We start from the raw sequence: 22162 nt of genomic DNA on the forward strand, positions 1-22162 counted from the left end.
ACTGTTACCACCATATATTCGCACCCGAATTGGCCTTTATCAATTGCTACTGGTGGCCTTCCTACCATGACTTGACAGCCATCCATCGAGTGTTAAGAGGGGAAGCGGTCAATGCTTTTAACTCATTTAGTGAGAAAGAAACAAAGTGATGCCTAATAATTGAACAATGGCACTTATTCAGTATTCATAATTATACTCAGAAATTGGAATGCATTGCGGCATTATGGTGAACATGATTGAATGAATATAATTTAACGTCTAATAAACGTGCATCATCAACATTTATATCTACCTGATGGGCCACCGTACACTTTCTAAAATTACTGGCGAATAATGACTGTTCACCGACGGGGAAAATGATTGGCGGAAGATCATCACTTCGTTGGTTGATTCGGTATATGCACTAACCCTGTGGGTTTTTTTTATCTTATAGACCTCACTGTCTATGGAAGCTGCGCTGCTAATATATATGTGCCGAGTTTCAAAACTACTGTTTCAAAACTACCCTTAATCTTCTTTTGACACTGCCATTAATCTGGAGCCAAAATCATAAGCCGTTTCCCAACAATGAAGTCTTGGTCTACTCACCCATACAGCACCGGACTATCCGCCTACCATCTGCCGTACATTGTTCAGGGCAGTCAGTATGAGCTTGAAGATACTAGTAACCTCGCCAGAAACCTCTCAGAGGCCAAATGAAAATCTAAATCTGCGCCGTGGTTGCCGACAGTAAACCCGCTGTACAAGCTTCGAAATGAGAGTGCACATGTCATTTTCAAAGTGCAGACTCTACATGTGTTCACAGGCCTCATCGAATTGACTGATCTGACAGGAATGTTTTAGCGCGGTTGGCGAGGTGAGCTACGATAGACACGCATATGGGGCATTCAGAATTCCCGTCGACGCCCCTTGTAGGAGTGTGAATGTGCATTGTTGTAGTTGGAATTAATTTGTGATGTTGTATGTCTTTTTTAGTTTTGGTGTTGTGTTAGTTGCTTGGTTTAGGGTTTGGTTCTATCAAATTTATTTTGAGATATGAGTGGCGCCTGGGGTATAGGTGTTTGACTCCCTTGAGGGATATAGGATGGTCGAAGGTTGTGTGCTGCTCTTTTAGTCATGAATTTGCTCATTTCATCTCATCGTTGGACCGGTGGCTGTTCTAGACAACCAGACAGTTTAGTCACGTTGATGAACCGGTTGTCCTTCCTACAGGGACAGCAACAAGACCAAAAAGTTTTCAGGTTACAGCATTAACTCTTTGGCCTCCATGTCAATTTTCTTTCTTTAAATGCCATCCCTTTTCGGTGCAAACGAATTTTTAATTGGGTTCAGGCAATTTGCCCTTCCTCGCTCATGCGTGAAAAGCAGGGTCTAAAATTTTGTAAGGGTATGTATTAAATCCCTACCTACCAATATCCATGGAAACATTTTCCAAAAATTAAAACAATTAAATTATAAAAAATCCTAATACGGGGGCAATTAATCAAAAGTTATACCGTTTTAATATTGATGTGGAGGCCAAAGGGTTAACGCTGTAATTAGCAACTTTTGTGGAAGACAAGGCGGATGCCCAACTTAAATATGCGTGAAAATGGGTGTGATATTTTGTACAGATATGCACTAAACCCCTACCTACCAATATCCATCGAAAATATTTTCCAAAAATATAAAGTGCTAATTTTGGGGGAATTTATCAAACTGTATACTTTTTGATTCACCCTGTACATGTATATATAACCCAGGCCTCAAGATCAGTTGCTGTCCATTTGAAAGTAGACAAAAAGGCCTAGGCCGGTATAGTGAAGCCCTCTCACCACATCTTGACCCTCAATGTACTGACATTGCTCAGCTTTCAGGCTGAGGCTATTGAGGTAATACCGCTGGAAGTTCAGAATGTCTCACCACTGTTGTTTGCTAATTGTTCAGCGGGATCATTGCCCTTAGACCATGATTGCATGACAAAACATCGGTATTCATTTGGGTAATAGTGCTATATCACACGGTAAAATATTCTCATAATTAAGCAAAATGCTACAAAAACTGTAGAATGCTATACGTGCAGTACAAACTGTTTCAATATACTAGAAATGAATCTGTATATATATTTATTGGTCATATATAGCTCTGGATACAAACTTGTAATAATGTAGTAAGGTTTATTTGTATTTGTTCGAAAGCCATAACATAAGCTGCATAATGAAATGCCGGTGAGAGACTTAAACGTTGTTCATGGGAAATCCTTGTGATTTCATGGTCCTATGTTACCCGGGTTCTATATATGCACCCTAAAAACAATAAAAACCAAGTTTATGGATTTCAAAGTAATGACCACAATGGAAAATGACCGGAATGATGTAGCGCCTTGGTTAAGGCTATTCTCTCATAAGTTTGGAATAGGGCAAGGGTCAGGGTACACAAACCTAAGTGGTCAAGATGGAATAGCCAATGCGTAAAACGTTTGTTAGTTTTTTTATTTGCTGACTTAAACAGACCTGTCGAACATAGAACCCTATTTATATCGGGGGAACATATAAAGCCCGGGACACATAGAACCCAGGGAACTTAGATACGCACCCGGCTTTGGTTTTTGCTTTGGTGCCACGTTTGATGGCTATAAATACTACACTCTCACGAAATGTAAATACTTCACTCACATTACGTCATCATGAGCAATTTCCTGTTCTTAGACCGAAAAAAAGGCAGAGTGACCAACAGCATCTAACAGATAATACTACTCACATTTAATACTCATAATAAGTTTTTTGCTATACCTTAGGTGTGTTTTAAGCCTCAACCGATATAATGCGCGTGCATCGACAACGACATGTACAACAATGGTTTCATGCCTCTCCACAAAATGCTTCAATTGTAACTTCACGAAGAAGGATGTTGCACGTGTCAGTAAAACACTGGCTAAAATAATGAACTACCCAGGAGTGAAACACCGAACTTATACAGGATTCTACTGACGATGACCTTTGTGCGCCGAGAAATACGGGGAGGAAGCTTGACAATAGGGACTTTCGGCAAATGGCAAATTTCACACCCTTGTTACGTATCCCTATCGAATTCACGTATGAAATTTTCCCATCCTGTACAATGTTGAAAGGTGAAATGAATATGATTCTTCCAAGTAACTTCTCAATCAAGTATCATTTGCATGTAAATCAGCTTCCCATCGCATATTCAACGCATCGGGAATGTACAAGATATGAAAACACCATAAAAATACGGATACGCAAAGCGGGCATGAATTTTGAACTTGCCGAAAGTCGCTATTAACAACACAGATCACATAATATACATGAGATATAACTTGGAGACGCCAAGTCTTAATTGTGTCTGCTGAATTTAGAAGGCACCTTGTATTACTGGTTGACTTCATTGTCGTTGGGTGATGCAGTTCTAGAAAGTTATAAATCCGAGCAGAAACGCTTCTTGGACATCGTTTAACCGCTATTATATCACGTTATAAACGAATGGCTACGATTCATCCAGTTTTGATAGCAAACCGTTTACGAGTACATGGTCTTCTGTATGTAGGTCGCTCGTTCCTGTGGGGTAAAAATAGTAATCACTAGATATTGAATATTTGTGTTACAGATGGCAAGCCTTCATGAACCTTTAAAACTGAGGTGCATCTGGGAAAAAATTGTTCTTACATAATCTAGTTTTTCACCAATCTAAATCGGACCAACAGTTTCTGCCCCAGTGCCCCAGACAATGTGAACTAAGCATTTACAAATGACCATGATAAGTGGTAATTAATTTATGCCATAACTTTGTAATGATAATATAATATGATACAATTATAAAGCGCCCCTCGTGAACACTTCTGCTTCATGAATATTAACAACGAGAGATGATAAGTTTTAGGGAATGCACATTGGGACCAACCAGGTGCACCAGGGTTATGCAATAAAATCCCGCAAGATTGTGAATTTGTGTCGAATTTGTCAACGACGGCATTCGTCAGTATTTACATTTTAGCCGTGATGGTGGTGAAATCGTCTCATGTAATCAAACTATCGAAATGCACTTTTATAGAACCGGTATCTGTCAATCATTTGACAGTGATTATAAGTGTCTCGTACATCTTGATAATGGTGAATATAGTATAATTTGCCTCAAGGCTTATCAGTAAAAAAAGCATTGGTTGTCAGAGCAACATCAAAAAACCAATTTAAGACGGTTCAGTGTTTGAACATCTTCTGTTGATTTACCTACCTCGCCGTTAACGTTGAAGACATACGTGGTGACATTGGCACCGACACCCCAGGTATTCGAGGACGTCTCGTATCCTTCGGCGCCACTAGGTTTCTGACCCTTAGCAAACACCTGCAAGATACTTCGGCAATTAAAGCACAGAGAACTATTGCCCTACCAGTCACATTTTGATGAAACAATTCCCTTTAGACCGGTGTAAAAATTGAATTGTCCCAGTATAGCATGAAATGTCCGGAGAGCAAATGATTCTATCATGTGCGTTAGTAAGTAATTCAGGATTTCTATACATTACAATATTTATAGACAGCTACAATATTTATAGACAACTTTTCAATAAGGGAAAACCAGAAAAACGTGTCAATCTGTCTTTTAGTGTTCTCAAACAATAAGCTTTCGGTGTCCCAAATAATGAGGGGAGCACTTCGAAACGGAAACATTCAAAAACTTAACACTGCATTTTTTTCCAGCGGAACCCTTTCTACTTTTACACCGTCTTGGATAAAAGTAACTGCACACCGTTTTCGTAAGCAATATGATCGCCGTAACGTGTGGACATTGTTTTGGTGCAAGAGATACTGGCTGAATATTTACAAGTCGGAAAACGTATCTAATACGAAATTTTGAAAACAATGTGCAAACCAACATCACAGTCTGTCAATATCAAGTGTTGGTCTTGGGCAATCGAGTCAGAAAAAAATACCAGAATTTTGAAAAAACCGTTCACCTATGGTTCATGAATTAATGGTTATTTTCTATTCAAACCCTATATTCTCATTTTTCCCTCGGCAATGCTGTGTGCCTTTGCTGTGAGATTGTTACCCCACTAACTACCTAAAAACCGATTAAGGAGTTTGAGCATTCACTAGTGATAACAGCATTTTCTTCAAAATGCCAGCTTGCCCTTTACCGATGACATTTTAGCATTTGGCATTTGGTAGAGAAACAAACACATTTGCTCACTCCTGCTCTGAAAAACTCTTTTGTTTTTCATAATCAGGAAGATGAATTAAACTTGAAAAACTGTTTCCTTTAACATCAGTTACTTTAAATCAACAACTCATTCTGGTTAGCAAACGGTATTCTCATGTTATTTTTTGTAATACAGTTCCAAATTTGTAAAATTTCTCAAGAAAACAAAGCTAGTATCCCTTCCTTTAAAAATCCGTGGTAATGGCAGTTATCAAACAATAAGGACTAATCAACATAATAAACGCTTTATAATATTACCGACCGTGATTGACTGTCCTCTTGCTAGATGCGTCGAAGGCAAGTCGAAACTAAACTCCAGTTTGTGGTCGACTATACGCTTTATCTTCCAACCGGTGATGTCCTCTGGCTAAATTAAAAAGAAAAACCATTTTCATGGAGGATAATGATTTAGGAACCAGTGTCCAGAATTTGAACAGCTGCCGTCAATGCTACTGTAACTAACAACTTAGACGAGCTGCTCAATCAGTACTACAACCCAAGCACTTCCGAATGTTACCCATTTTGATAAGGACCGGGGTGAATTCAGGCATAGAGACCTGTCTGGGGATCGAACCACGGACCTCATGAATGCTAGTTAGAGACCTGAGCCACTTACACCATCACGGCACCACCTCTGTATTCCTATATGTCTTGCCGGAGTGCAGCAATTGAGTCACAGGACTATTGTCAAAATTGTGAAATTACATATACATGTATAATGTAATTTTGCTGATTACTCCTCTTAATTTAATACATGATTTATTATAGGGGTCCACTCTTCGGCCGCCGGGTTTTAGAACCCCGAGGCCTGAGGATCGATTTCAACATCCGATATCAATGGTCGTACCCTATTGCCAGTGTTCTCGAGAGTGACCGATTTGCCATCACTTGCAGCATCCTTGATGGAGATGTTTCCCTTTGCGCTCCGTTGGTAAGTGGTCTTCGCCGACATCTCGCCAGCCGCCATGCTCTGGGAAATTCCCTTTGACTCTAAAGCGTGCAATAGAGACACATAACTTAAGAATTTATGTCATATGTAATTATGATATCTAAATGAATATTTCGCGTCGTGCAATAAGAAGTTGAAAATTATTTGACAACTAGCAATTGGTCAGTTAACGTAACGAGGCTTTGCGAGTTGCTGGCTTGACATGGAATGTTTATTTTATCATAGCGCATCCTTCTAAAAGTTAATTTTTCTTCGTTATCAGCGAACACAAACATTTTGTTTAAAATTAATGAAATTAAAACAAAAATCCCAGAGATTATTTATCGGCTATTTTAAGCGAATATCATTGTATGTGACCAGTCTCATAGAGAACTATAAATTGGACCACAATTTCTGAGGGAAAATAGCAACACCGTTTTGTCCAAGCATGGCAAATGGTGTATTGAAGCTAACTGGCCTTCTAGAGCACGCCCCGAGTAAACCAAGCTTTCTCTCTTTTAGGTTGGGTGCCAAACGACGGAGGAACCTACCGGAAGATTGTTGTCTCCTCAATTGCCAATATCTGGTTTTGACTCATATTTGAAGTCCCCGGACCCCCGCCAAAAAGTGCCAGTTGCAACGGTTTTGCCCACTCGAGCGCTTCAGGACCGCTATAATTCAGGAAAGGGGGGGAGGCTGGCCTGGTTTAAGCACTTCAAGCAAAAGACGTAATAAACGGGACACAGTGTTGTGAAAGATGCCTACTGTTTGCTGAAGCTTGGGGTTAAACAAATATTAAGAAATGGCTTAGAGAACAACTGACACTTTCAAGTCCCCATTTCTGCCTGAGCATTTAAAGGCTTACCACTATGTTCAGCGGAGCTCATGAATCCCTCGAGCCACTTGAGGTGCGCTTCGCTACCATGCTGTCTGGTCCAGTCATACCACTTCTCAACAACATTGCCAAGGCTGAAATTAACGGAGAGATCGCTAATTCATTGTACAATAGCTAGGAACCAGACTTACAGCATGATCGCTTTTGTTACAACGGTAAGTATTCTGACTTTATATGTACACAGCTGAATGCCGTTCTGGTCGATATCATTGAACCCTGCAATATCATGCCTTTGAAGCTTGCACATAAAATGCCTGCTCTACAGGGTGGCCCATAAAACATTCCCCTCACACAATGGATACACAATAGAATTCTATTATGCAAGGGAAAAGTTTTCTGGGCCACCCTGTACAGTTAGTTGCTCGATGGCTAATGCTTGAGACGAGTACATTGCTCAACGATATGAACCATCACTTTAATTGAAATGTCCCAGAGACAATATGCTTACACGGGGCAACCGACAAAAAACAACTGTAGTGAATGAATGAATGAATGATTTTAACCATCGCATTTTCTAATTAGGGATTGCAAATTTCACATGTAGATTGAAAATTAAGTAAAGCTTAATGTTCTCGTGACCCAGTGATACTCCTGGTACCTTTTGTTTTAACCATAATAATGAGCAGACAAAACTGACCACTATCGGTGCAATTTTAGAGTTTTCATTTTATCACCTCGAAAAAATGTCACATCGACCTAGTTTTGGTCAAAATATGCTTCTATACTGTCTAAAAATGTGTACAGTTATTACCAATATTTAAACATAAATAAGACGACAAATCGTACAGCTACCAGAAAAATTCCTAAGTTTGTCGGACTTCTGTGATATCAAAAACTAGATCAAGTCGAAAATTATTCCAGAACAATGTGACTGTTTTTGAGGTTGAGGATCAGATAGTAAAAGTTTTTTGAGATATAACCCATATAAGATTTTATGACCTTGAAATTGTTGAAAGGTATGTTACATTCACCTCAATCTTTGGTAATATGCAGATATGCCTTATGTCAATGTATGTGTGTATACGTATCCAATTTGATGTACCTAGGACAAATAAACGGAACGTTCCACTATCGGCCAAGTTTCAAGTTCCAATTGAAAAATAGGTCACAGTGATCTTAATTTTTGTCAACACGTAGAGATGACTAATATGACGGTGTCCACGTATCAAATTTAAAGAGTCTAGATCAGCTACTGACGAAACATTTCACCTTCGATAAAATATCTGAGTTCGATCTCTGTGACCTTAAAATGTAGGTAAAATCTAAGTTTCGTGATTCTGGCTATGAGATGACGACAAAAGAATGTTATCGAAAATGGCCAGCTAGAACCAAGAGAGTAGGTTAAATAGCGATGAGTTTTCATTTGTCAAGTCATGTTGTCATACCACATCCACACACCACCTTGTAACCCTCTAAACTTAATGATGAACAGACGAGCCACCATTGCTGACGTAGGGCATCAAACAGAACATAGTGACATATAAGCTCACCTATGTGAACCAAAACCTGGTTTATTCATGATGAAGAAATGAGTAATTGGCATCCTAATGTGGGAAAATTTGGTAAGTGCATATAGCAATTGGAAAATAAATTATCCATAAATAGCACGAAGTCACGCACCTTCCATCGCCCTCGAGGAGTTTCCTATATGCGGCAATCTCCAGCTCAAGGGAGAGTTTTGCGTCAAGGAGTTCATTCAACTGGATAGTCAGCGCCTCCATCTCGGACACCTGAAAGAACGAAGTTGAACACACGTTGGTACCGCGTTTCTTCTAGCTAGCCTCGTGCGGGGGGGGGGGGGGGGGGCAAACCAGACCCCGCCCATGACACGATTGTATAATCTTACCGTTTTGCTATGGTACTTCTTACCACTGGAAGACTGATCTTAATCCTCTGTTTTGTTAACATCTGAAACATGTTAGGCCTAAAGGTCCGCAGCCTTAATGTCCTGAGTTGAGTCAAAACGTCACCACCTCCTTTGGCCGAGTGATCATTCCATAATTACAGGCCCGAGGATGTGTGAGTATTGCCAGTATTATCAGTCAAAAAGTACAAGAAGCTGGATAAGAGACTTTTCTGTCACTGATAGAAAGAGGTTTCGAAGCTAGCGCTAAATCCAATTGCTTTCAGCAGCTTAACGTGCTTCATAGAGGTTCTTCACGTGACGTCACGACGTGACGTTTTCACGGCCACCTACCAACGTTTATGCCACATTCGCCTAATCCTTTTTCGCCTAATCCACATTCGCCTAAAAAATTCCACATTCGCCTATTCCACTTTCGCCTATTCCACTTTCGCCTAATCCACATTCGCCTATTCCTTTTTCGCCTAATCCATATTTGCCTAATTCCATTTTCGCCTAATTCCTTTCTCGCCTATTCCTTTTTCGCCTAATTCCACTTTCGCCTAATTCCACATTCGCCTATTCATTTTTCGCCTAATTCATTTTTCGCCTAATTCCATATTCGCCTAACAGGTACCACCCCTATCACTTGGACCCTTCCAGTCAGAGGGGTTAAGATTCCTGTGCCAGGTGTTAGGGTTGGGGGAGGGATTTTGAGCTATACGGTAGACTCTTTTTTTTTAAATCACCGGCTCATTATTTTCATAATCGAGTCCCAAGGTATAGACTATGGAGAGTAGAATTTTTAAGTGATGCGGGATCTCTGAATATCAGGTCCTGTTACTAAGGGGTTGCCCTAACTTGAGGGGGGGGTAGTGGATGGGGCTCGGAGGGTTTATTGCTAGTAACTGATGCTTTTCAACCCAGAAAAAAGAAGTGTGCACATTAATGTACAATTCATAATCTTTTTGACATCAGTCAAATCAAGATATATGATCGATTCCATCTCAGTTTGTTTAGACAGGTAAAAGCATCAGTAAAAGCATCAGCACAAATTATGTAAGACAAAAAAAAAATTTATGATTCATCATTTATTCAAAGCTGTCAACCCAAGCCAAGACCACTTAACTTGAGTGATGGCCTTTGGAAAAGGAATGGTCCATTTTATGGATAACCCAAGCTAAGATCACTGAACCAAGGAAATGACTTTTTGAAAAGGAATGGTCCATATTATGAGTAAGAATATTCCATAACCCAAGCTAAGATCACTGACCATAAGATATGGCATTTTGGAATGACCCATTTTATGTGCCGCAGGGGGGTTAGGTATATGCCAAAATTAGGCGAATATGGAATAGGCGGAAAAGAATTAGGCGAGAAAGGAATTAGGCGAAAATGGAATTAGGCGAAATGGGAATTAGGCGAATGTGGATTAGGTGAAAAAGGTTTAGACGAAAAAGGTTTAGGCGAATGTGGATTAGGCGAAAGTGGATTAGGCGAATGTGGGAGATATCCCTGCCAATGCATTTCCTTTACGTCGTGACCACGTGTGACGGCAAATATGACAAGTGCAAAACAATTGGCAACGTCATCATGTGACGACAGTGAAGAACCTCTATTGGCCTGTATATTCATGACTCGAGCTCTACTCGCTGGGAGTATTACAGGTCCGAAGCGCTCAGCACTAATATTCATAGTCTGCCATCTCTGCCAGCTAGGTACTCATTTACTCATGTGTGGAGAGAAGCAAATTTGATAAAGGGTCATTGCTAAAGGACACAAAGATGAAAAAGCTGAGACCCGTCCGAGAATCGACCCCACGACTTCCTGGATATGAGCTCTAACCGCTACGCCACCAGTGATCTTTCTCACAGCAATGAGGTGTTATAGTTTGACCTGACCAGGAGACTTGGTGTAGCCTGCACATGCTCCTTTAAACTTAAACTAAAAATATCGCAGAGTCGACCACCTCGATCATCCCCGACAGGATAATGAAGGGTATCGCGTCCTGCTCAGTCCCATACCGATCGGGCTGAAATCAAGGGGTAGAACCCTTATGTTAAGAAAATTAATCCTTTTTATAAGACGAGGTAGATTATCATCATGGCTGACTGAAATCACTGCTGATATCTGGGATGCCCTTCTTCTTTCGCAAATGTTAATAGACAGTGGGTAGAGTATATTTAGCTCTTTTTTTCAAACTACACGAATTATCGACATATGTGCTACTGCAATGCTTGTAACGTCTGCTTCTGCAGTCAAATTGGTCATAGGTATGACAAAGGTTTCGCATACCTTATCATTGTAGGCGTGGATAAGCTCGGTCTTCTCCAGGTCCCATTGATGTTCTTTGTCTTGGTACTCGCGCAACAGGATGTCGTACTCCTTCTGCAGGTTGGAACACTAGAGAACACAGAAAGATACATACCTATGTTAAATACCTCACTATACAAGAGCCAGGAATCAATCATAAATCCTTCGCTTACGTTGACCCACATAACGGTACATGACTCCAAAGCATGACCCTGTGGCCTATTTTTCTCGCTCGCTCTGTATCTAGTCCGTATGACTTGCAACCAACAAAATATGAAAGTTAATAAAATCCTACGCGCAGTGAATAAGTTCTGGCGCGACTTCTACGTCTTATGGACGAGCCTGGTTGGCAAGACCTATTATGCCTTCTTTACAAACTCTTGCCACTCGATTGTTCATGTCAGACATGTGGGAATTATCATGAGGTTTGTAAACTGCCTTTTCTTCGAGACTAATAATCTCCCCCAAAAATAGCCGTTTCGGCGTATTCGAGATACCACATAACGGATGGATAAAAACGCATGGATAAAAGCCTCAATGGTTAATAACACCCGTTATTGTTAATTGCGAAATTCAGTTAATGCAGTTAAATTTGCTCCACATACTCAAAGCGTTGATGATATCTCTATTTGACAGCCAATAGAATTCGCGTTAAACTCCCCTCGGGAGGACTGCGAATAAAAGAACTAGAACCGGAACCAGAGCCAGTCCGGTGTCACGGAGCACCTGAGGCAACCTCTGCATTTTGTTGATCAGGGCGACAATATACACCATCGCGTAGAAATTACCGTCACTGGAGGGGTCGATTAACTGATGGTACAACAGGAACATGACTTCTAGTCAACTTGTAGCTCTAAAGGAGTTCCCCGAGTTACTGTATCTTGGAACTTGAGGTACCGTTCTGTTTAGATGTTCAGTTATTCACTCACGAATACTTACTCTGGACTCAAGGTCGGAAATCCTACTGCGGAGCTCTTGCAGCTGGTTTCGCAACTTCTGCGTCTCCTCCTTGTAATGGGTCATCTCGAGGTTCTGCCTGGATTTGCCCGTGTTCACCTGGGACATCTACAACACAATGTCACAAAATTAAACAACATTGCTTTCACAGGGAGAGAAATGGTTGAAGTAGTCTGATCTGAGCACCCGACTGCTACATGAAATCTCAAAGTGACATAACCATCAATGCATGTACGTCACAACCAACAAGCTGGGAAGACTATTAATTTTACTCAATTAAAAAAAATATTTCTTCTTCTTCTTCTTCTTATCGCCACTGGAGCCCAAACGGTTAGGATTTTTTCAATGAATTTTGACACACATATATGTAGTTGGGGGATATAAACGAAAATGGCATTGTCCTTTTTATCATTGATTACGTAATTTCCATGAAATCTATTGCTTTTTTGGCTAATTTTGGCCAATTTTTGAGAGAAAAAAATCAATTCCGGACAACTCCTCCTTAACCGCTTGGCAGAGAGCCCTGAAATTTTAAGGGATGATAGGTGATATGTTGAAGTTGTGCATGTGGGTTGGATTTTTTCAGTTACATGTATGTAACTGATTAGAATAATAATGAGCTCCAATGTGTTTTTTACCTCAGCTTGTAGCTCGCTTGATATTAATGCTATCGTCTTACAATTTTCAGGGAAGATTGATCAGATGATTTGCAACAACAAACGCTGCGGAGAACCCTCCGAGTTTGCCCCGGGAACTTTAACTCCGGACACCTCTAGCTGTGTTTCAAACTTCAAATCGAATTGGATTTATCAATTGGATTAACGATGCATCAGTAGCTAAATAGCTGATTTGACCATAATAGCAATGCGATGTATTCAAATCAGAACAGTCTATTAAATCACGTTCTGACGACAGTACGTCTTGAAAAGTCTGAAAGCACCGCTCTTGGCTCGTCCCCCCCCCCCCTCCCCAGATCCCGAATAGAACTCACCTTTAGATTATAATGAGCCTCGAGTTCTGTCTTGATGCTGCCCATCCTATCCTCATATTCATGCTGGATATCTCTAATCGCCACAGCCAGCTCACTTTTCCAGTATTCCCTGTTCTCGGCGGTCGAATCACGGTAGGCAAGCGCGGCCAGTTCCTTCAGTTCCTGAAGGAGAGAATATCTTTAGCAGCAACGACAATTTATGGTTTCGTTCAGCCATGTCAGGGGACAAACACTTGAAAACTTTAATGATTAATGACTTCACTCGAGATGGTCAATAGTTTCACCTTTACGCAAAGGCTTCTCGAGGACCGAGTTGTTCTCGTCCGATCTCGCAACTTACTGTGAGAAGACTAACATGACTGATGGCATTGTTATAGGCTGAGTTGAACCTAAGCGGATTGGTGTGAAAGCAAAGCAGGTTCAGTTAAACTCAAAATTCAATACTTTTTGGAGCTTTTAAAGGTTTGGAAAAAATTAGGCCATTTTCTAATACCGGAGCAATGAAGACGGCAGTTTGATGACGTCATAATTGTTTGAGCCAATCAGCAGCTTGCAATGTTAATACCTTTTGCATAATTTCTTGTTGCCAATGGTAAAGACTTAAATGCTTCGAATGTCGGGTTGTTTATGCCGACCCCATAATTATAATCATCTCTTTGGTTAAATAACACTACAATTTATTTTCGACATCCGAATCTTATTTTGTTGCTGTATATTCAGGTTACTATTTCATTGATCGAATGGCAACAGTATATTAAGTATGTTAAGCCAGTTATGAATGTTCAGGTGAGCAAAAAAAGCATGATGACATGAGCAACTTATTCACCTGTTCATGGATCGTCTTCAAGAACGCCAACTCTTCCTCCAGTGTCTGTCTCTCATTCTCAGCGGCAATCCTCAACAGTGTTTCATTGTCCAGATCCTTGAAGAAAAAAAGTTAGTACCTTAATGTTCTTGGAGAACCATTCACAAAATAGAGCACAACTGTTGAATCACTTAGAATTTTTCATGAAATAAATAGCGATCTAGCGATGAACCAAAAAATGCACACAATGAAATTAGTTATAGTTTAGAATACAGATATCTTACATTCATTATCTTATTCTGCCCCTTGCCTCGCAGTCAAAAGTATTCAGGCCTAAACATTACTCGGTCTATTGTCTCTAAACAAAGCCAGGTCGCACCTAGGCCTAATTTCCATTGTGTTATCTTTTTAAATGGTTATTAGGGCATATCCTGATAAAATCTACCCCCGTGAAACAGATGTCATGGGGTCGACAAGCCTAAACCGATAAAAAGACAAATAACGTAATGTTCCAACTTTCTTTCGAATCCTAAAAATGCGAGTGCCACTTTATATCGATTATTGACAAAAGCTAAATACAGTGCGTGATATCCGCCATTGGTAATTACGCGTATATTCTGTCGTCAATTCTCTGTGATTGGCTAACAGCTTGTAAGCTCTCCGGCTTGCCAGACAAGGCCGAATTCCTAACCTGTTCACTACAACGTAAGTCCTGCTAACTGCGCGAGATTATTGATTATCAGTTTGTTTAGCGAGCGGCTAACCAAACAAGATCAAAATTCATACTTACTCAGCGTGCGGCTACCCCCCTTTCAATATATCAATTTTCGACAATGCTCTGCATGCAGCATAACAGTATTCGTGTGTAACACGCAGAATATCTTACCACTCTGAGTCTATAGACGTCATCATTGAGTTTCTTGATGGTGACCTTATCTCTCGTATGCTCCTCTTCTAGGAATGCAATGCGCCGCCTCAGGAGGGCAATCTCAGACTCGTAGTCGGAAAGTTGCTGGTGAGTCTTCTGCAGCGCTTCACGATCAGCATTGTGACGGTTGAGAAAGTCATCAAGCCTGAAACGCAAACAGATTGAATGTATGAGAGCTAGAAACACCGGCATGTCACTTAACTGAGCAGTTTGAATAGGAACACGGAGTGGACAATTGATACAGTCTAAGCCTATTGCCAAGGGGTAGTATTGTCGCTTGGTCACTGTATAACATTAAAACAATGCTTTTATGAGCGTTTGGCGTCCTGATACGATGTTGGTGATTGTCATAATGTGCGCACCATTCATATTTCAACCTTAACCATGTTGTTACAATACGATTGACGAAAGTAAAATAGACAATTTTAATTCGGCGGTGGCTAAATTAGTACTGTAGTTAGTACTACTAAAAACGCCACACCACGGCCATGCAGATGAAGTACCGATATGATATGTAGGTTCCATTTGTGCTTAAGGCTGTCAAATGACATTTTCTCCACTATAACATTTAATCATGTCACGTTAAAGTTACCCAAATTTCGCCATGTCCTTAACTTGGGAAAGTTAAGCAGGCAGATCAATTGGTTTTGACACTTTTTGCAGAGTGACTCAACCACTCTCTTGCATTACGGGGACAACGTATGTTACAGAGGTTGGTCGTCGATTTTCAAACAAGGATATATTAAATCTGCTAGTCCATACTCATATGAAAAAAACAACTGTTCGCAATTGTTTTGCGTCGTTTAAATACCTAAACTAATTCCTTGTCAAACATTGTGCCTTGACCAAATTCTTGTCAAGGATAACAAAAATAAAATCGTTTAGAATTAGGCCCACGGCAGTAGCCGTTTCAGCGCCACCACGTAGGACCTAATGATATTAGGCTACAGGTTTTGCTGCCGAGGCTTAACCGGAATTCGCATCCTGCTGAAATCCGAATACACTGTTGATATAACAATATAGCTTTAACGTAAATTTCAGGGGTTTTATCGTTATCCGTAACCCTTGAGTGGCAATTGAACTTTTACCGACACAGGCTGTGAATTTTTGTCATCATTTGGATTTTTTTACAACATAGGCCTACTTGTTAGACAAATTTCCAGAATTCTAAAGTAGCTATCGTATTTCAATTTCAGGCATATTAATTAACATACCACAGCACACTTCTTCAAAAACATACAGAATGATTGATTTCATTATGGCTCAAACAAGTATAGGTGGTTAGACAAGCATCCCCTTTTTGACTGAAGACCCTAAGGCGTAACACCAGACGGGCAAAACCATTGGCCAGACAGGGGAGTCGTAGTAGTGCCATTTACAATTGGCATAAAACATTCATACTGATGAATTCGGGGTTAATGTTCGCTTCTCCGACTCTCACACAGAGGGCCGGAGAACATTAACCCTTGATTTCCTCAGGATGGAAACATGAGACTGGCATATTCAACATTGTTATTAATGATAGTAGGGTAAGTAAGGGGCCTACTTCGAATAAAACAAAAGTCCCCACAAAAATAGTTGCTCCTAAATCAGATGTGTTGACAATAGTAAGAATAGATTCCAGTCAACTGAGCTTATATCAAATAGCAATTTTAGTTCTAGAATAGAATTGTATCCTATGTTGCAGCACTGGATGGAGCAGTGTTGGCCACCTGGGAGCCAGTTAGTGAACCAAAAAACTGGACTTTGCATGGAATATTCCCGTGATAAAAGTCGGTATATCTGGTTAGCGTGGAACTATTTTTGTGGGAACTTCTTTATTATGTGATGTGATCACCCAATTTATCATGATTTAAGCTGACCCAATCTTGCCAGTAATCCACAAGTCCATTCGTTTATGTTTTGTCCGCATTTTTGTATTGCATTGTAGTGCATTGACCTTTGGCGTTTTCTGCTCTGTACGGTTTATTGCTCGACCAATATGGATGACGTGTTCATCTTACTATTTCTATGGGTCCATCTTCGAGTGCGCCAAGTATAAATGAGAAACATCAAGAAACAAAACATGGCCCAGCCAGGATATCGACCAAACGTCAATTGAGATTCACAGAAGATGTCATGACATGCTGACCCCGAATATTATGTTTAGTTGCAAAGCTTGGATCTACAAATCACGCCCAAGAGCCCGAAACGATGCGGACAAAACATAAATAGGCCGTAAATCGACTAATGCTTCATATGTTAACGACCATACTCTTCATGATATTAACGCAGATGACAAAATGATGAAAAGAGTTGAGCGAGACCGGCAACAAACCACTTTAAAGTAAATCCTTTATATATAGTGAATAACAATATTTATCAACCAACATGTCATAAAAACGTATCACAGAATTAAATGGTCATTGAACTTTCCCACGTTGTGTAAAAAAACTACGTTTTCCCGCAATTATGGAAAAAGTTTAGCTTTGCTTATTATCCGACAAATTACCGTAATTCTGGCTGGGAAAACAATCACTTTGTCGGTAATTGTTGCGCGGAAGTGATTTTTTAGTTTCTTGCACAACTGTGAGACGGAAAACTATATTTATGACAGAGTATAAATCGATGGACTCGTAAGTTTAGATATGCCACAGCAGCTAAGTATCAAGTTATCACTCAAGATGAAGATGGAGTAGTGTTGTAAGCTCGGCTCATTAAAAACAAAGTTGATAAAAATGGTGTAACAGAACTCCATTCCTGCTCATTGCACTTGACTATCCTGATACAGGCATCAGAAAAAAGTAGCAAATTCTGACCGAATAGACAACTATTCCTCATCATTTTGCATTGAGAATAAAGGTCGGCAAATGAAAGTCATAGACCACCGTCTGAATGACTTTTAAAATGCATCATATGACTTTGTCATTATTCATTATTGGTTAATGGCCAATTTCTCTTGTCGTGCAAAAAATACAGAAGCGTATGCCGTGCGTGAACCGTTCTGTCAGACATTTAATACACATGATACAGGTCCAATTTCAACTTTTTAGTTTTGGTATTATATGACGGCCTTGCCCAATACCTTTTTCTACTTTGTTTTTCTTGGGTCTTTATTGCTGGGATAGATGTCGATCACCTGATGGGCAATTCGAATGAAAATTATCAGTTATATTCGTGAGTGAATAGCAACATTGTACTCACTTTGCCTTGTGGTCTGTGAGCTCCTCCTCCACGGTGTGGCATCTTATCTCCCACTTAGACTTTTCCTTGGTCAGCTCATCGATCATGGACCGCGCGTCCTTCAACTCAATCTCATACCGCCGCTTGATCTCCGACGTCTCAATCCCCCATTTAGACTTCAGGGCTTCCAGCTCCGAGGCGAGCTTGCGATTCTGGGCTTCCAAAAAACGAACCTGAAGATGTTTGAATACATTTTTGTCAGTAAAAACAGAACATTTGTATACTTGTCAATGAATGATTGAACAATTTCTTAACGGACACAGTATTAAGCGCCGTCAGTCAGAAATAGTCCTATTTTCAAAAAGCAAAAGTAGACACATTGAGAAGACACAGTTCTATAAATTTAATCAGACGATAATAGTAAATAAACCACCAAATGACCGTTTTACTGATCTTAAACTGTGGGAATTGTAACGAATGTTTCAAAACTGCCTAATCAGAAAACGGTAAATTGCGTGGTAAAGGGTACTTAATGATAGTGTAACCTCTAATGAAAGGACCAGTCAGCTTTGGCTTATGGGACACCCTTTACTTCAAAATTCCTATATTTAATGCCAGGCGCCTGGCGAAAAAGAAGTGTGTACCCTTTATTTAACTAGCTGTCAGCTATCTAACCGGCCGCATCGGAAAGAGGTTAACAGGGAAATCAATGTAACCATCAAGTTGACCTAGTGTTAGTGTATTGCTACACTCTAAAAGGTTTATGAGATTCCAGAAAACCTTTAAGGATTTTTCTGCCAACCAATTATGCAGCCCGTAGATATTGTACTCGCTCAAAAACTCTTAGGGCTTTTCATTGATCTTAAACTTATTTTTAAGAGTGTAGATATCGAGCGATATATATGCCTAATCCAGCGTTCAAATGAGACCCAGCATCCCCCCCCCCCCTTTCAGAGATTGACGCCAACTCGACGTCGGCATCGCGTCGAAGCCTGAGTTAACCCCGAACCACGCCCAACTCGGAATCCTGGGTTGGAATGAGATTCATCCAAGTAGCTTCTAGCTCATGATAATACCATACAAATGTAATAATACATGACATATGACAACCTGACTAATCTGTCGGAAGAGGATATCATTGTGTTGTCGGAGTTTGTGCTACTGACCACCGCGTACGTCTTCCGGGGCAACAAATACATGTACAACATAAAGCCAAAGGTTCCGTCACGACAATGGGAAACCAAGTGTCTCCTTTATTAGTCACGAACCTTTATACGGAATGGCTTGAACAGAAAACCATTCCCGCCATGGCATCCTAGTGCATTATGCCAAGGTTGAGGTGACACCACCATTCGCTTTTTACCAAGTTTTCTATTCGATGCAAATCGCGCTCCTCCAACTACAGGTCTTATTGGTTGGGGTCTGAGCTTTTGATATGTGTGTTTTTCTGCTTGGTCTGGGTAATTCAGAAACATAAAGTAAAATGGTCATGGCCACCTAGATGGCGAATAAAAGTTGCCTGAAGGTGAATATTCAGGATTTCAGAATATTTCTGTAATTTTCAATATAAAATGCGTCAACTCATAAACTACCACCTGGAAGCATAAGAGTTATAAAAAAATCACAAAATTATTCCGATTGGTCTCGGGATTGTTTCAAATACAAGTCGAAATGATATACCCAAGCTTCCCCTGATTGAAAGCTGTTCAATCATAAACAAATAAAACACTCAAAATCTAATCCTTTCAGCAGGGCTAGGCTCTTGGCTGTTCTCCCTTACGTACAAGGTGGCACAGAGATAGCAGAATGATACCAAGGAGGATATGTGATGTGGCAACAGCATGTAGCCCACACAAGCTATCGCTAAGGCATAGAGGTTTTTGCGCATTTGAAACTCCTTTTAGTATTTTATGGCTGAACGAATACCAGTAAGACGTACATACTGTAAAATATCGTACTTGGGAAAAATTTTGTTGAGTGATTTTAACATATCTACCATCACAATTCATGAAGCCAAAGACAATCACTGCAGGAAATGGGATAAAAGAAAACTCGCAAATAGAGAGTCAGCAATATGGGTCAAGGAGGCGATTTGATGTCGTATAACAACTGACATGAATCGAAACGAAGAGTGCAAGAGACCAAGGCACGCGTGGGACCATAAATAGGCCGCCAATACAACCGGCGGTCAACTTTCAAACTTCTGAGGAAAAATGGTGTCCCTATCTAAAGCGTCAAGATGAATATCTTCGATTGTATGAAAATCAATATAGACTAACACAATATTTCTCTTGAAATTTTTTACAAAACCTTTGCCTCAATTATTGCGCCACCAATATTATTCTTGCCCAAGGATACCAGATATAAATTTAAACAGTTTTTGATCCGTCGGTACCATCCACAAAGAAAATCATATGATTGATATTTTCGTTTATAATTTTTGTTTTTGGGTTACATGGTGTAGTTCGTTCGATAAGATTGGTATTTTCTTAGTACATTTTGTATATATCAGCGCCTTTCATCCAAGCATGCCAAGACGTTGTGTGGTCGGATCCCTACCTCGACACTTTCTCGTCAAATATAGATAGCAACGCTCTAGTTTACTTTGAGGTCTCCAGTTTCTTGTAGTTAACATTAGAGATCACCAAATGTTGCTTGTACAACTATGACCCATTTGACCTACTCGCGCCCTTTTTCCACCAATAACCGGATGGGACTAGAATATTTCCTGTGCACTTATACATCTCAGAGTTACTCAAATTCTAAAAAGGGCGTGTTTTTCTCTTCCTCTGAAAAACTGGCTGGCTCGTTTTCAGTGAACATTACATTAAACGCACACCAGTAACTGTGTTCTGTTATGAGTAGCCGTTGTTGGTTGGGTTAGTTCGTACAATTTGATAATTAATAATTCAGTTCAAAATTACCTTCTCGATGTAGCCAGCGAACCTCTCATTCAAATCCTGCATGTCTCTTTTCTCTCTCTCCCGGGTGTTTTTTACCCCTGTCACTTCGGCAGATGGAGTGTGCCCGGCAAGGCTTGAAGCGTTCTTCATCTCTATAGACTTGCTATAACTCTTGCCCAAACTACCTGGCCCGGTCCGCTGGATGATGGTCTGTCGGGGCGAGAAACTGGACTTGTAGAAAGACTCCGTTTGAATCACCTCAGGTGAGGCGGGCGCCTCGGAGCTCTTGAACCCGCCAGCCCTCCGCTCCGACGTCGTTGTCTTGGTCACTCGGGACATGGTAAGAACGAAAGTGAATCACTGAGAGACAGAGGGGCAAACGAAACAGGAACTATCAGGAAATTCTAGATGTGGACTCCCTCCTTGAATAGTGCGAAATTGGAGAAGGCGATCGGCCTCCTGTTTCTTCGCATTTTATAGTCGGCCGCACCCCAATTCAGACAAGAATTGCTTTGATTAACCTGTACTTTGTTCTGCGTTTTTTTCTTCTTGATTGACTGTTATTCAATTATAGGGGTGCATGTGGAGAAAGCCGGTTTTCGAAAATGGACAATTACCCTGTAATCAAGAAGAGAAGTGTTATTTTCACCTAGCAGAGCAACATGGAACTCGAATGGAAAATCAAATTCTAACTAATCTCCTTTTGATACACATGTTTATCAAAGTAGGAAAGGCGTGTCTTTTGTATTGCAACGTATTGCAACTCCCTGCTTGCCACGATGATAAGACAGAGAAAATAACTTTTTTTCGAAGTTTGCTACTAACACTAATCGGTATTGTGCAGGCATATATTTAGCGGGTGACAGATTTATGTGATCACGACCTCATTAGTTGAACCTGCGCATGGTTGCCTTTTTTAAGAAAGTCAAGATAATTGTATATATGGCAGGCCATAAACCAGATATTGCTCTTGAAATGAGGAATTTTGCTTGAAAAATATGAGGGTGTATACAGACATTTGACACTATATTCGCCGTCATCTCGAAACACCGTGAAGCCTTTCTGGAAGGTCGTATTCGTGATGCCGAGAACAACGAAAAACTGTAAAAATCAAACCTGACAAAACTCTTAGCCTCTGCTACGGAGAGTGTCCAAGGGCACCAATATATGGCGTGTGTTATATCACAAAACTGCTGCTAATTAATCATAGCCACTCGGAGCCATGTGACCATAACATTCTC

The 22162-nt window shown here is 40.4% G+C and overlaps 1 protein-coding gene and 1 long non-coding RNA gene across 2 annotated transcripts; one reads left to right on the forward strand and one right to left on the reverse strand.

Moving 5' to 3' along the window:
* Positions 1–2076: 2076 nt before the first annotated feature.
* LOC135501870 (70 kDa neurofilament protein-like) lies at positions 2077–21513 on the reverse strand. The gene is made up of 13 exons (XM_064794267.1): positions 20943–21513; positions 18040–18251; positions 14815–15001; positions 13950–14045; positions 13124–13285; positions 12115–12240; positions 11158–11265; positions 8640–8749; positions 6990–7093; positions 6044–6186; positions 5459–5563; positions 4228–4338; positions 2077–3554 (listed from the first exon to the last, which is right to left on the reverse strand). The coding sequence occupies exons 1-13, from the start codon at positions 21258–21260 to the stop codon at positions 3516–3518; spliced, it is 1821 nt and encodes a 606-aa protein (XP_064650337.1). The 5' UTR covers positions 21261–21513; the 3' UTR covers positions 2077–3515.
* Positions 5997–13027, forward strand: LOC135501871 (uncharacterized). The gene is made up of 3 exons (XR_010449658.1): positions 5997–6127; positions 6647–7174; positions 12821–13027. It is a non-coding gene; the product is annotated as an uncharacterized LOC135501871 (long non-coding RNA).
* Positions 21514–22162: the final 649 nt, after the last annotated feature.

Source organism: Lineus longissimus, chromosome 17, assembly GCF_910592395.1.
Source record: "Lineus longissimus chromosome 17, tnLinLong1.2, whole genome shotgun sequence".
NCBI lineage: Eukaryota > Metazoa > Nemertea > Pilidiophora > Heteronemertea > Lineidae > Lineus > Lineus longissimus.

What these genes read in the sequence shown, in the direction of transcription:
- LOC135501870 (XM_064794267.1), bottom strand. Translation starts at nt 21,260, where the DNA reads ATGTCCCGAGTGACCAAGACAACGACGTCGGAGCGGAGGGCTGGCGGG. An exon ending in CTCACAGACCACAAGGCAAA is followed by an intron (nt 15,002 to 18,039) that starts GTGAGTACAATG and finishes TTTGCGTTTCAG; the next exon opens with GCTTGATGACTTTCTCAACC. An exon ending in TCTTCAACGTTAACGGCGAG is followed by an intron (nt 3,555 to 4,227) that starts GTAGGTAAATCA and finishes TTTACCCCACAG; the next exon opens with GAACGAGCGACCTACATACA.